The 15,822-nt window shown below is 40.2% G+C and overlaps 1 protein-coding gene across 1 annotated transcript in view; it reads left to right on the plus strand.

The window, feature by feature from the left end:
- The window catches only part of TMC1 (transmembrane channel like 1), a 166,598-nt gene that overhangs the window by 99,551 nt on the left and 51,225 nt on the right, over window positions 1-15,822 (plus strand). Inside the window, exons 7-8 of the mRNA XM_068973590.1 lie at window positions 504-610; window positions 4,503-4,601. Of these exons, the coding sequence (XP_068829691.1) occupies window positions 504-610; window positions 4,503-4,601 (206 nt within the window). The remainder of the gene's footprint in view (window positions 1-503; window positions 611-4,502; window positions 4,602-15,822) is intronic.

Here is a 15,822-nt window from a genome sequence, read left to right on the forward strand (position 1 = left end):
CCCCTTTTAGTATAAAGGAAGCCTAACTTCTAAACCAGTCCAGATAGTTCTTTGGGGGCGTAACTTCACCATCTTCTTGGTTTGCTGGCTTTCTGAATAAAGTTATTATCCCTTGCCCCAACAACTCATCTGTTGGTTTATTGGCCTGTTGTGTGTGAGAAGTATGAGCTTGGGCTCAATAACATAACCAGTTTATATACATTTTCTCACTTAACTGTGTTAACTCAAAGAATAAAATGAACTCTTCAAATGGCAACTCTGGCTGCCGAGCAAAAGGCAGGAAGATGGACTCTAAAGATGTCGTCACTGTGTAGATTGCACATCTACTTTCATCATGTTAACATTGTCTTTTTCTGGATAGAAAAAAAAAAAAAAAAGTAGAGCCTGTAAAAGTGAAAAAAAATCAATGTGTTGCAATGAGATGACCCAATTTGGAAAACGCCATGACTTGGCTTTTGTCTTGTTTTGCCCCCTCTCTCCAACTTTTCTTTTCTTTTTAATAGGTCAGTTTGGCTCATCAGTGGCTTCATACTTCCTCTTCCTGAGATGGATGTATGGAGTAAACATGGTTCTCTTTATCCTGACGTTCAGCCTTATCATGTTGCCAGAGGTAAGATTCTGACTTCTAGTTTATAAAACATGCTGTTACAAGCTTCTTATGCAAGCACTCTACTAAAAAAAAACTCTACTCTTTAAGAGCAGAATCCCTATCTAGCTACTTATGCAGTTAGAGGAATAGTATCTATAACAAATTAATCTTCAAAATGGTGTCCATCAACCAAAGGTCCTAATTCTTCTCCAAAGAGTATGTGGCCTCCTGAAATAATAAATAAAATGTGTATGCATGTTTAAATGTACATTTCTCTGTGGAAAGTTTCACAGATTCTATCAGATTCCCAAGGTGGTCCCTATGCCCAAATATTAATTACTCAAGAGAAAGACTGTGACATCTTGTGAGTTGCATGTATTTAGTTTGCCAAGTTTGCTTTCAAAAAAATACTATTTAATGCAACTTTGCAAAAGCAGAGGAGAAAAAGAAAGATAAAAGCATCTGAATACACAATTCCAAAGAATAGCAAGGAGAGATAAGAAAGCCTTCCTCAGCGAACAATGGGAAGAAATAAAGGAGAACAATACAATGGGAAAGACTAGAGATCTCTTCAAGAAAATTAGAGACACCAAGGGAACATTTCATGCAAAGATGGACTCAATAAAGGATAGAAATGGTATGGACCTAACAGAAGCAGAAGATTTTAAGAAGAGGTGGCAAGAATACACAGAAGAACTGTACAAAAAAGAGCTTCACGACCCAGATAATCATGATGGTGTGATCACTCACCTAGAGCCAGACATCCTGGAATGTGAAGTCAAGTGGGCCTTAGGAAGCATCACTACAAACAAAGCTAGTGGAGGTGATGGAATTCCAGTTGAGCTATTTCAAACACTAAAAGATGATGCTGTGAAAGTGCTGCACTCAATATGTCAGCAAATTTGGAAAACTCAGCAGTGTCCACAGGACTGGAAAATGTCAGTTTTCATTCCAATCCCAAAGAAAGGCAATGCCAAAGAATGCTCAATCTACCGCACAATTGCACTCATCTCACATGCTAGTAAAGTAATGCTCAAAATTCTTCAAGCCAGGCTTCAGCAATACATGAACCATGAAATTCCAGATGTTCAAGCTGGTTTTAGAAAAGGCAGAGGAACCAGAGATCAAATTGCCAACATCTGCTGGATCATCAAAAAAGCAAGAGAGTTCCAGAAAAACATCTATTTCTGCCTTGTTGACTATGCCAAAGCTTTTGACGGTGTGGATCACAACAAACTGTGGAAAATTCTGAAAGAGATGGGAATATCAGACCACCTGACCTGCCTCTTGAGAAACCTGTGTGCAAGTCAGGAAGCAACAGTTAGAACTGGACATGGGACAACAGACTGGTTTCAGATAAGAAAAGGAGTATGTCAAGGCTGTACTAAGACCAATTAGCTAAGACCAGGAAACGAGACTGAGGTTGTGTACTTAACCGTAAGAAGTTAAATGACTCTGACTTCTTTGGATGTTTACCATACATGTTGGGTTAGGCTTTACTTAACCTACCAAGGATCTTTCCAGATATCAGTATTTCAAAAGCCAATTTGTTCAATACACCATTGGCAACAGCCAAAACTAATTGTTTTGAGTGACTTTTTATCCCTGCGGTTTCGAATCAGAGCCAGCTTTTGTATCAAGCCACCCCACAAGAATAATACTAGTGCCTTATATGCTTAATGAGTTTCAGCTTTTAATGTGCAAAGTACTTTCATTTCTTTTACTCACTGAGCCTCACAACAAATTTATAAAGTAGAATATAGTCGATTTTTTCTTTCTCCATTTTAAAAATGTGGAATCTGAGTCACATAATGCTCATTGGACTTAGCTGATATCACAGAGTGAAGAGGTTGTTATTTTATTTTATTTTTTTAAAGCTGATCTGGAATGACGTTCTTCTTATGTAACAAGCTTTTGCACCCTGTTTTGCTAGTTTTATAATCTTTGAGATAATTTGGGGGGTTATATGACTATCTGGCTTGTAGAAGATGGTGGACTTAGATCAAAAGTCCTAAGAAGTCTGAGGTCGTAAGTATAGTACATCTCCTAAGCAAAAACTTTAAGCAATGCAGCAGAATGTATTTCACCTATTTCGAGTTAACCCCATCTTTGGTTTTGCTCTTCTCTAAGGAAACCCGAAACTCTATCACTAGTTACTACGACACTTCTCAGTGTCAGATGCAGGGTATACGTGGAATCTTATCGGCTGCATTTACTCTTTTCCCTCCACACCATGCTGCCTCCATGTGGACGAATGAAAGGTTGTTGCTAATTCATTCCAACTGTAGAAAATTGTAGGATGCTCCTGGGTTGGGAAGATCTTCTGGAGAAGGAAATGGCAACCTACTCCAGTATTCTTCCTGGAAAATTTCATGGGCAGAGAAGCCTGGCAGGCTACAGTCCATGGGGCTGTAAAGGTTAGGACATGACTGAGTGAGCACTGAGCACTCATATGTAGTGCAGGAAGCTAATATGTGTTCAAGTCGATGTGTTCCCAGAACTAGGAAGCAAATTGGTTTTGGATGCTTTTTTTCCAGGTTGTATTAGATGTTGAGGGGCATCCTGTTTTCTGGGCATTGATTACCAACTCCAGCAAACAAACAGAAGAGGATGGGCTCACTGATTGCTGACTTTACAGAATCAACAGAGGGCAGGACTGGTTGCCTCCTGGCCACAATGCTGGGTTGTTCAGGGGCCTCCACCCAGCAGCCTTACTCAGCATTCCTCTGATGCATTTGCCCTAAGTTCCTGCTCCCTGTGCAAACAGGAGACCCCAATTTTCTCTGTTTCCTGTGGCCTCCAACTCTGGGCAAAGAGAGCATGAGTAGAACCCAGCCTCTGTTCTCTTCTGTCTAAGGAAGCCAGAAGGACTGCTGTGGAAGCTGTGCAGTTTGGGTGGAGAGAAGGAGCAGGGGCTGATTCGCAGCCGTTGCCCAGTCAATCTCTGCACCTAGGTTTCCACCCACGTTCTTCCTCCTCCTCCGGCCAGAGCCCCAGAGAAGGGATGTTTTCATGTTGCACAAGAAGCAGCATCTGCTGGCCAATTTTGTGCCTACGCTGGGGCTAGAGGGGTTCTTTTTTCCCTGCTCTGTTCCATCTCTGACTTCTTCCCTCCCTAATCACATGTCTTCTAATCTGGTAGCACAAGGTCTGGGCAGTAAACCTGAATCAGTGATGAAGCAGACATCACAGTCAGGGTGCAGTCTTCCCTCCTAGTTAAAAAGTGAAAGTGTTAGTTGCTCAGTCATGTAAAACTCTTTGTGACCCCGTGGACTCTATCCCACCAGGCTCCTCTGTCCGTGGGATTTTCCAGGCAAGAAAACTGGAGTGGGTAGCCACTCCTTTCTCCAGGGGATCTTCCCAACCCAGGGATAAAAGCCAGGTCTGCATTGCAGGCAGATTCCTTACCATCTGAGCCACCTGGGAAGCCCCTGCTAGTTGACACCCTCTAATTGTATGAGTGACTCTCCTTCTTCTCCTCCTTGACATGAGGGAGAGATTCTCCACCACCCCAACCCCTCAGGGGTATTCCCATCTGACTATGTGGGTAGTATGTTTTTTTTTTTTTTAAACTATTGTCCCCCAGAGGCCACCTCTCTCCTTTCCAGACCTCCTAAATGAGACTAGTATGGCAGTGGTGGTGGGTAGTAGGGCTCTCAGCAAGCCTCTGGGCAAAGTGGTTGGTTAGACTGCTGGTGGTCTGCTGAAGTCAGAATGCAGGGTCCTTAGGGTTCCCTTTGTTCTTAACTCTGGATTTAGTAGTCAGTTCCCAGAAAAGGGGACCCCACATGCAGACCCACAGAGTCGCCATGAAAAAGTTTCAGAAGAGTTCTAACCAAAACCATTTGTGATCACATGTGTGGCTCAGACTTTGTTTCCAATTGTCAACTGCTTTCTTTGTTTTTCCATGTAGTACCTCTGGGGTTTGCCATACGGCAGTTTACCTAGGAAAACGGTTCCCAGGGCTGAGGAGGCATCAGCAGCCAACTTTGGTGTCCTGTATGACTTCAATGTAAGTATTCCCACATAGCTGTATGGTGACAGATTTTTCCATATTCTGTAACTCCATGGCCCCTATTCTGTAGCTGAATAAAGGTCTTAAGAGAGAGGGCTCTGCCCCCTTTAAAAAAAAAGAAAAAGGAAGGAAAAGCAAATGGAGTTTAGGAATATGATAAGATGATTAAATGGGAATATAGATTGTTGAATGAACATTCAGTTCAGTTACTTAGTCATGCCCGACTCTTTTTGACCCCTGGACTGCAGCACACCAGGCTTCCCTCTCCCTCACCAACCCCTGAAGCTTGCTCAAACTCATTTCCATTGAGTCGGTGATGCCATCCAACCATCTCATCCTCTGTCACCCCCTTCTCCTCCTGTCTTCAATCTTTCCCAGCATCAGGGTCTTTTCAAATGAGTCAACACTTTGCATCAGGTGGGCAAAGTTTTGGAGTTTCAGCTTCAATGTCAGTCCTTCCAATGAATATTCAAGACTGATTTCCTTTAGGATGGACTGGTTGGATCTCCTTGCTGTCCAAGGGACTCTCAAGAATCTTCTCCAACACCACAGTTCAAAAGCATCAATTCTTCAGTCCTCAGCTTTCTTTATGGTCCGACTCCCATATCCATACATGACTACTGGAAAAATCATAGCTGTGATTAAACGGATCTGTGTTGGCAAAATAATGTCTCTGCTTTTTAATATGCTGTCTAGGTTGGTCATAACTTTCCTTCCAAGGAGCAAGCGTCTTTTAATTTCATGGCTGCAGTCACCATCAGCAGTGATTTTGGAGACTCCCCCACCCCCCAAACAGCCTCTCACTGTTTCCATTGTTTCCCCATCTATTTGCCATTAAGTGATGGGACTGGATGTCATGATCTTAGCTTTCTTCCTTTAAATATTATTGTCACTGTTTGGAAAAGGACAAAGCAAGAGTTTGCAAATGTGCTTTTTGGAATATCTTGTTGTATTCCTCAGGTTTTGATATTTTGTATTAGCGTCTTCCCCTCTTACACATGTCCATTTTGCATTACTCAAGAGTCAATACTAAATGAAACTAGAGTTAAACAATACCAAATTCTAACTTTTATATAAAATGAAAATGATTATCACTCAATTGTGATACCCAAATGAGCATTATTCAATCATAGCACTAAAATGAGTATTACACTTTGAGCTCCCCTGGGTGGGGATTATTATGGCAGGGATTCATTTTTGCCTATCATTTTGGAGCGTGATTCAAGTCTGTGACAATGATTCAATTCTACACATTCTTCTTAAATGTGTAGTGGCCAGATCAGAGATGTTCTGAAGTGTATAGGATCAGAAAATAGGATGGTGGAGATTGGGGAATTAATAATTCAGGAATCTTTGAAGGGTAGCAAATGAGAATAAAATTTTATGTAGAGTGGGGAATGAAGGAAGGAGAGAAAAATGATCATCTTCATATTTATATTATTAATATGCATATTTCAGAGATGTTTTGAGTTCTGCCCTCAACCTCTCTAAATTGTGAGTTTCCTAAAGAAAGGATAACATCTGCTGCATCTTCGTTGAAGCCCTTGACATAATACTCAACCATCGAGACTTCATGAATCTTGTTTCCTGGGAATCCTGAGCAAGGGGGAGGATTTGTAGAGCACTGAAATAAGAATCAAAGAATTTAATTGATGTGAGCAGTACCAGCAAATGTAAACTTCCTAAAGTTTTCCAGCCTCTGACTCAACAAGGCAGCTATAGAATAAGCGCAAGCAGAGTGACAGCCTCAACTTTGTGGCCTTTGGAATTCTACTTTACACCTGTCAGTTGGAATTTTCACTTAAATTCAATGTTTATTAAATATAAACATGCCCTGGTTTTACAAAGATGAATGTGACATGGTTCTTGACCTCAAGGTAATTATGACAGTAGAAGAAAGCTCTTACACAGGCAACTAGTATACCATGTGTTCTGCACTTAGTAAAATGAAGGAGAAAAAAATACCGGGGAGCCCTGAGGAAGCAAGTTGTTTATTTTGCTTGCGTGTCTGGATTTCAGAGAAGTTATGGCCTTTGAGTTAGATTTGACTTCTTATCTTTTATTTCTCCTTTCTATTACTTCGACTTCTTCCATTTCTCCCTCTCTCTCCCTCCCCCTCATTTACATTTCAATTAATTTATTACTATGCAACCCACTCCAGTACTCTTGCCTGGAAAATCCCATGAACCGAGGAGCCTGGTGACGCTGAGTCGGGCACGACTGAGCAATTTCACGTTCACTTTTCACTTTCATGAATTGGAGAAGGAAATGGCAACCCACTCCAGTATTCTTGCCTGGAGAACCCCAGGGACAGAGGAGCCTAGTGGGCTGCCGTCTATGGGGTCACACAGAGTCGGACACGACTGAAGCGACTTAGCGCATGCATCCCCCATATGACTTTTATTTCTCATTCTCTTCCTCTGATTAGTAACGTAATAAGCTTCCAGTCTGGTTAATAAGACCAAGAACTAATAATATTACTGGCATTTTCTGATGTTTTAGTCATATCAGTGAAAGGAAGAACTAAAAGTATGAATAAAAGGCATTTTGACTTTTAAACACATCTTTTTGAAGTTTCTACACTTACAAATTTGTCAAGTAACTGAAATGAAACAATGTCCATTTTGCAAACAATGTCTGTTTGAGATTTTTAGAGGTATTAATTAACGGAGAAAGACAAAGAGGAAGGTGGCGCTGGGAGAGTTGCTAAGGAGTGGACTAGAGAGTCTAGGAGGTGCACACAGGGGGAGACTAGAGGAAAGGTTTGGGGAATGAATATATTTTCTAAAATTTTTATTACTGCCCTCAACAGCTTTCTCCTGTTCAGTTTGGTGAAATATTATTTTTTAACTGTGCACCAGATCTTAGTTGTGGCATGCAGCATCTGGATCTAGCTCCCTGACCAGGGCCTGAACCCATGCCCTCTGCACTGGGATCACAGAGTCTCAGCCACTGAACCACTAAGGAACTTCCCAGTTTGGTGAAATACTATTTACTGTGGATAGAGGAAGATGGAAACTAGAAGATCCTATAATTCACTTAGGCCAACCTAGAAATTATTCTAAGGCCATGAGAGATTATTGAAAGGTCAAGAAAAAAAGTCATTAAATTAATGGTATGCACTTACTTCTTTCTTAATTTTTTTCTGAGGACTGTGATCACTCAATTGTTTGACATATCACAAATAAGAGACTTAAGAGAGTAATGAGAGTTTTAATCCCATAGAGACTTTCTATCCCACGTCTCACATTAAAAAGTTAGGGAAACGTTGAGTCATAGAAGCATGTTTAAGGTCTTATGGCTAATAAAAGCCTCTTAATCTAGTGTTCTTTCTCTGTCTTGTATCACACCAGTCATTTTTTGGTCATAATTTCCAACATCCTTCTCATCGACAATTTCTGGAACACAGACTGACTCCATTTAATGCTGTATCTTGCAAGGGGAAGAGCAGTTGAGCGGTTGGATCCTTTTTCCACCTTTTGTAATAAACATGCAATTCCTAAATTAGCTTCTCAAGTAGAAAGGTTCAATATTTAACCTTGCCTGAATTCTTTACTTGCTGCTCTGAACAGTTACTTCATAGAGATGCCCTCTCTGTATTATCAAGTGATCTAACTGGACAGCCCACTATTTCATCTATCATAGTACCATGGCGGAAACCTTTGGCCAGATATCCTTGAGGTCCCTGGAAACCCAGAATTCTGTACTTCCAAAGAGCTTAGAGATGCCAGGAGGAAAAGTTTTAGGCTCAGGGTAGAGACGACTGGTGCCTAAATGGTCTCATCAGAACACGAGCTTTTTTCCTTCATTTAAGAATGTTAATATATCAGATTAGATAAGCAGTGTCGTATAGACACAGGTAAAGAAAAGCAAAATCAGCTTATAGAACACTGTAAAATAGATGTAAGCATGACCTCTTGTGGTAGAAGATCCTGTAAGTCGGGAAGGATCAGAAAATTTTCAGGGGTGGAGGTGGCAAGTTTGTGGGGAGCTGCTTGTCTGTTGAGTTTATGTTAGAACCTTGGAATGTCTCTCTGGACACTCCCCCTCCTCACTCAGAAGTATCCCCTTGGAGCTCATCCAAATTCCCTTTAATTAATAGCAGTTGAGTACCATTTGATATATGCAAGGCCAGCCAGTCTCATGGATTCTCAAATTCACCATTTACGAAGCACCATATTTTCAATTTATTTTCATTATATACCCAGTGGTGGGTCTTACTGGGTAAAAGGAAAGTATATTTTATTAAAATAGTAAGAAATAGGAAGGTGGTATAATATGGATATTATGAATCAAATTGACAGAAATAGTATTATTTGAAGCAATAGAATTAGAACAGGTTTAAGTCAGTAAGAAGAGGATGTCTTTGTTGGCATGATATTTGGAGACACAAGAATGATGTAGGAATGATGAAGATACTATAGAGCTTTGATATTCTTGTGAGAGAGAGAGGGAGGAACTGAGGTGGAATTTGGAATGAGCTTGCGCTGTTATTAGACAGGGAGATCATGTGAGTAAAGATTTGAGCTGTGAGTTAAGGGAAATGCATTTAGCTTTCCAGCTTGAGGGCATTTTGTACATTGTGGATGGAGATAAATGATGAGTCAAACTTTGTCTTCCCTTTTCCCCTGGTCATCATAGATATGGGAGATATGGAGAGGAGAGGAGAGTTTATACCCATTATGTATTAAACAGGCACATACATTAAATTTTATCTTTCTATAACAATGCTTCAAGATGAAGATCAATAATCTTTTTATATTTGAGGAGATTGGGACTCAGGGAGGTTCACTGGTTTCCCAAAGACGGCAGAGGTAATTAAAGAAGGTATAGAAATTCAAACTAAAATGTGGCTGACAATGTAAAATTGTTTGTTTTACTCTAACATATCATCTCAAGCCTATGTCTTCTGCCCACTTTTGCCACATCTCATTTTTGAGTTCTATCCTCAAAGGAGACTGTCACAAACAGTCTAAATGTTGATAAACAGCAGGTTAGGTCCTTGTTTTATTGGCATCAATATTTCTTTTAAGTAGTGATCTTCTAAAGGGAGGGCACCCTCTCTCAGACAGTCTCAGTTCTCGAAGTTCCTTCATCTCTTACTGTACCAGCCACATTTAGAAGAGATATTTTTGTGATTCACATATGGAATGATGCATTTTTTCTTTAGAAATGTTTCAGTAGTTCAAATGCATCTTTGTTTTTAGAGAGCTCCCCTTTTTAAAATTGAGGTAAAATTGACTAAAACATTATATTCATTTTAAGGTATGTAGCATCATGATTTAGTATTTTTATATATGTTGCAAATGGTTACCACAATAAGTCTAGTTATGACTCTTACTGTACATAACATAGTTACTGAATTTGTTTTTTTGTGATAAGAAATTTTAAGATTCACTCTGTCTGCTGAAAACAATGAGTAACCTAAAAGTTGAAAATTATGCTTTATTCAGTAGCTTTACTGAGATTCATAGCCTGGGGTGGCAGTCTCTCAGATTGCTCTGAGGATTGTTCCAACGAGGTAAGGGAAGTGTCAGGATATGTAGGAGTCTTTGCTGGGAAAAAACAAAAACAAAATGCAGCCCATATAGTGGACCATAAAAGGATTACTGCTAGTCACAAAAAAGCAAACCTCTCAAGTTAATAATTTTAGTGCATTTGTTTGTATGAGGAAGTTGCAAGAGTCTGGTTTCATTGAAATGATTCATTTCTTAACTTAATATGGCCTGGTATCCTATTTTTCTCTCCTGAATTGTCTTAAAAGTGTATGGTTGAGGGTACCTGCAGTGGCGAATGGCTTGATGGCTGCAATGTCCTCTGTTTACTGAAATGGTGGGCAGCTTTGTCCATGATTCTTTTAGCAGTTTTCAGATATGCAAAACAGTATTATTAACTACAGTCACCGTGCTGTATGTTATATCTCCATGACTTCCTTCTTTTATAATTGGAAGTTTGTATTTTTTGCCTCCCTTTACCCATGTCACTGTCTGTTGAAGGAAGTCTTAGCAGCTGCTGTATTGTTGTTGATGGTATCTACTCTTGAGACCCCCACTGGGGGTAGCCCACCAGACTCCTCTGTCCTGGAATTTCCCAGGCAAGAATACTGGAGTGGGTTGCCATTTCCTTCTCCAGAGGATCTTCTCAACCCAGGGATTGAGCCTGTGTCTCCTGCATGGCAGGCAGTCTATTCATTACCCACTGAGCCACCAAGGAAGCCCATATTGGGATTATTTAGTTTCAGCAAGTTTCACGGCATGGCCCCTTAGCCAAGGCTATTGTCTCAGCCTAGCCCAAAGCTGACCCGCAGACTCTGAACTCCTAGAACATAAATAATTCCCCAGTGAGGGCAAAAGTATTACCCCATGCCAGGCTGCTAAGCCTCCTGTAGATTCCCAAATCCATCAGAGATATGGCTCTTCCCTGTAATGGAGATACTAAGGTTGGAAGGGGTGAGCATCCTCTCGCCTGTGTACATGATGAGACTCCTATACAGGCTGCACTGAACAGAGGCAGGTGCCGCTCAGGCATGTGGTGCTGGGATTGGCAGCATCTAAGGGCTGTTCACCCCTGGCTTCCACATTTGCTTCACTTCCTCAATGTCCAGTGCAGATCTCTCTGATTCAACAGGCTCATTTGGTTTGGTTTAAAATGAGGCATATCAAATTCTGCTCGCATTCATAGGTCTTTTTCTTGCTTCATAGGCTTCTTAACCTACTATTTCTGGGCTTGTTTATGACACCTTTTTATAGCCCATAACAGGAAAGATCTCTGGGTCTACTCTTAGCTTTCTTGGTATCCTTTTGTTCTCCTGAATTTGGAGAACTGATTCCTTGGGATCTTCTTTCTTTGCTTCAGCAACAACTCCTATTATTCAGCATCTCCTTTAAGCTGTACCTGCCAAACCAAAGATGAGCTTTCTTTTTGCAAAACTTTGGGATGCCTATGATCCTAATACTATACTTACAACATGAAAATGTTGTTTTCTTCTTTAGAAATGATCACAGAAACAAGTCTTCTTCTCATTACTTAAGTGAACATTTATTGAAGATTTGCCAGGTGCCAGGTCATGTGCCAGGCATTAAGGAAAGTTGAACAAAAACCAACAAAACCTTTGTAACCAAATAATCATAGAAATAAATGTGATTGCAACTGTGCCATGTGCTATGAAAGAAAGCTAACCAGTATTAAGAGAACATGTATCAGGAAACTTGGTTTATGGCCTAAGAGAGGGAGGTGGATAAGAGCAGGAGTTTTTCTGAGAAAGTAACATTTGAATTGGGCTTTGAAGAACCAGAGAGAATAGACGTTCTAGGCAGTGAGAACAGCATCTGCAAATGTCCTGTGATGAGAAAGGGTTGCCTTATTTAAAGGACAGAGTGAAGGCTGGTGAAACTAAAGCTGAGAATGTGAAGGGGCATCAAGGACAGATATCGTTAGAGAAATAAAAGGATATTAAAACATGTGAGACCATCTAGAATCTAGACCATAACACTTGACTTTTTCTCAGAGTAACTGAAAATAATTTGAGTGGTGAGTGAGTAGTGACATTATCAAACTTGGATTTTGAAAAGATCAACAGGTTGGAGAAAGGCAAGATTAATGTGAGGAGACCAAAGGAGAGTCTATCAATATGTTCAGAGGTGAGAGACTAAGATTGTTTAGAAGAGCTCAGTTTACCTGGGAGGGATTTGTTAAGGAATTTGCTAGGACTATATCTAAATATTGGCACCAACCTAATAGGCCGAGCTTGGTAAATTCAGCTGAAAGGCTGAGTTGTTGAGTTAGATTAGAACCTTGCAACCTATTAAATTATATTCTGTAATATAAACAAGCAACCCCAAGTTATCAGCTGTGACAAATAGATTACTTAAGTTTACAAATTTTTGAAAGCAATTCAGTAAAAACTCTATCCAATATTTCATCATCATATATCACTTATGGATATTATTTGCTTATATATTGTACTTGAAATTATTTACATTTGATAATCTTAAATATTTGAAATAAAATATATGCTGTTCATATTGGATTTTAAAACTTCTGAATTTAAGTTTTTTCTAAGCCATTTCAATATTTCCTCTACATTTTGGGGGTAGTTTTATTTCCTCAAAAACTCCTTTTAAAATACTAAGCTAATACGGAAGTGTTCCCAGTACAACCTGTGGCTAGGTAACTACCCACATCACTTTTCGTGTATGACTTGACATTTCATGACTTTAAAGAAGTAGTGGGCAGGTTTATATAGAACGACAAAACCCCATAATATAGTCCCTTAATCTCCTCTTGTGAAACAAAATATCATTTTTCCTATGTAGAAAGAAATCACATGTAGCATCTCATTTTATAGCACTGGGATTGTCTCATTTATGTTTTAGGCAATTAGCAGGAAAAATTGAAGAGTTTTGTCAGATATTTTCTTGGTGTTTTGACTCATTTAATCCCAACATAAGATCATTATTTTCATGTTTCTGTCTTGAATGATTTACTCTATTTTATTAAAATGAGTAGTAGCAGAATGATAGAAAAGGGTGGTTTAGATGATAATTTGAAGGAGCTTAACTTAACTGAGGATTGCTAATGACTACCAGGAGCAATTTCTCTGTTCATTTAATCATTCCACAAAGATGAGTGTGGGATGCTAGAAATACAAAGATGATATATACTCCTTGTCTACAGGGACATTATGGTCTATTTGGACATGCAAACAAATGAATGCCATACAGGGTGACAATCTCAAGCTCACAGACGTATGTCCTGGGCACATGGAGGCATAATGAAGGAGGATTCAGTTTACTGGCTTTCTGAGAGGATCCAGTAAACAGTAACTCTTTCTGATCTGAATTCTAAATTTGAAAGGCTAGCCACGTTAATTCATTGACCTATCAGAGACGTCGCTATATCTTCCCTGGGGTGAAGTGAGTAAAACCTAGAGGAGGGATGGGATGAAGTTCATCTAGTGGCACTTTGTGCAAATGAAAGAAGCAATCATTCATTTCCTCATACACCTGACTGGGGTCTAGAAGACAGAGAAGTCTTTACAAAGGTATTTTCACCTAATTTTAAAGAAACAGTAGGAATAACCTAGGCTCTGAAATGGGGAGAATAACAGGGAATAGTATTCTTAGCAGATGGATCTGTATGTACAAAGGTATGGAGGCAATAGACAGTGCTGTGCACTCAGTGTCTATGAGTATCTGTGATTCAGCCAAGCTGGTATGTAAGGAGAGATAAGAGTGGTGGAAGATGAGCGTGCCACACTAAAAACAAGGGTGTAATCAGGCAGGACTGTCTCATTCATTATGCTGAAGACTCAGACTTTATTTACTAGGCAGTGGAGAACATGACGGTTTTGAATTAGGATAGAAACATGGTCAGAGTTACCCTTTAGAAGACTCTCTGTCAATACGGTACGGGTTTGTTTTCATAAGGTGAAGGCTGCTGCTGCTGCTAAGTCACTTCAGTTGTGTCCAACTCTGTGCGACCCCATAGACGGCAGCCCACCAGGCTCCCCTGTCCTGGGATTCTCCAGGCAAGAACACTGGAGTGGGTTGCCATTTCCTTCTCCAATGCATGAAAGTGAAAAGTGAAAGTGATGTTGCTCAGTTGTGTCTGACTCTAGAGACCCCATGGACTGCAGCCCACCAGGCTCCTCTGTCCATGGGATTTTCCAGGCAAAAGTACTGGAAGCTGAAGGCAGGGAGTCCTATAAGTGGAGGTGGTGTACAGAGAAGGGATGAGAATCAGATATGGTAATGAGGCAGAAACTAAGGGCTTAGTGAGTGGCTGCATGCATCGTATGGGTACAAACATGGAAAGATAGTGAACATGTCCAAGTTTCTGGCTGAGGTAATCATGGATTGATGGATCATTTCCTGAGGTAGGAGGGAAAAGCTTTTAAAATGTTTGGGAGAAATTTTAAAATGTACTAAGGTCAAGATTCCTGTGGAACATTCAAGTGGAGTGAGATGTGTAATAGGTGTTGGGCATATGATCTAGAATTTCCACCTTTTTGTCAGTTGTGGATCATGACACAAATGGCAAATGGAATTTTGCTTTACAGAATATGGTTAAAAAGGGATTTGCATGTAGAGCTTTTCTTAAGGGTCTATGTAATCCAGTCTCCCATTCCATCTATGTATAACATTTAGCAAATATGTTCTCATTAAAAGTTAGTTAGATAAATAAGTACGTGATTACCTGTGACCACATCATCAAAACATAACATTCTTGTAGATGTGTGTCGGTGTCTAAGCACTAGACCAGCAGCAGCATAGCATTCAGACCGAAATTAGAGACTTAGTAGATGACATGCAAGCATGGAACCCAGAATTGGACAAGAAGCTTCTGTGCTCATCTGAAACTTGGCTCTGACTGTGGTTTCTCTGTCACAGATTTGGGGATGGAAGAGCGTTCCCACAGGAAAAGCCATGTGCGCTGACATGGAAACCGAATGGAACCTTGGCTAGGCTAGGAGTCATTGCTATTTTAGTCACTTCCAGATGTCTGCTGTTGGAGTTTTAAGGGAAAGGGATCGACGGATGGCTTGTGGTGGGCCCACCGGGCAGAAGGGAAGGGGGAATCCTCTTTTAAGCCTTTCAGTGTTTTTAAAACCACCCTTCGATATGCTACTGAGAGGGACTGGATAAAGCTTTTAAAAATTGTGCTCTTCAATAGCACCTCCTCTTTTATTTACATGCTTCACTGCATAGGTAGAAATAGGCCAACTGAAGAAACCTTTGTTAAATAATCAGGATTCCAAAAAAAGGGACCTTACCCACTTTGGTTGTGATCTAATATTTATGTAGTGCCACCATTGAACATATGCTGAATAATATATATGCCAGATGAGTTAGCTGCCCTGGTAGCTATTGTGCTAACCTAATAAGCTCACCAGATGTTTGCTACATATCTCCTTTCTCCTTTTATGTTGTTATGAAGGTGGCTTTTAATCCCAGTACTGTTGTTGTGAGTTAGAAAAAGAAGTGAGCTTGTAATGTTTATATATGTGAGAATGAGGCCCTTCGAGGATGGGGATGAGAGCCTTTGAAATCTTTTCAAAAGGAGTGTCCGGGGGTCCTGAAACCACTCTGAATCAATCTAGGGGTCCTGGGGCTTCAGTTTCTTTGTTTTCCTGGATAAATAAAACATAAGTATGATGCAAGACCTGGTAGGAAAAGAAAACAGAGGAGAAGCAGTATAGCACAGTGGTTAAGTATAC

This window comes from Capricornis sumatraensis, chromosome 6 (genome assembly GCF_032405125.1).
Source record: "Capricornis sumatraensis isolate serow.1 chromosome 6, serow.2, whole genome shotgun sequence".
Lineage (NCBI taxonomy): Eukaryota > Metazoa > Chordata > Mammalia > Artiodactyla > Bovidae > Capricornis > Capricornis sumatraensis.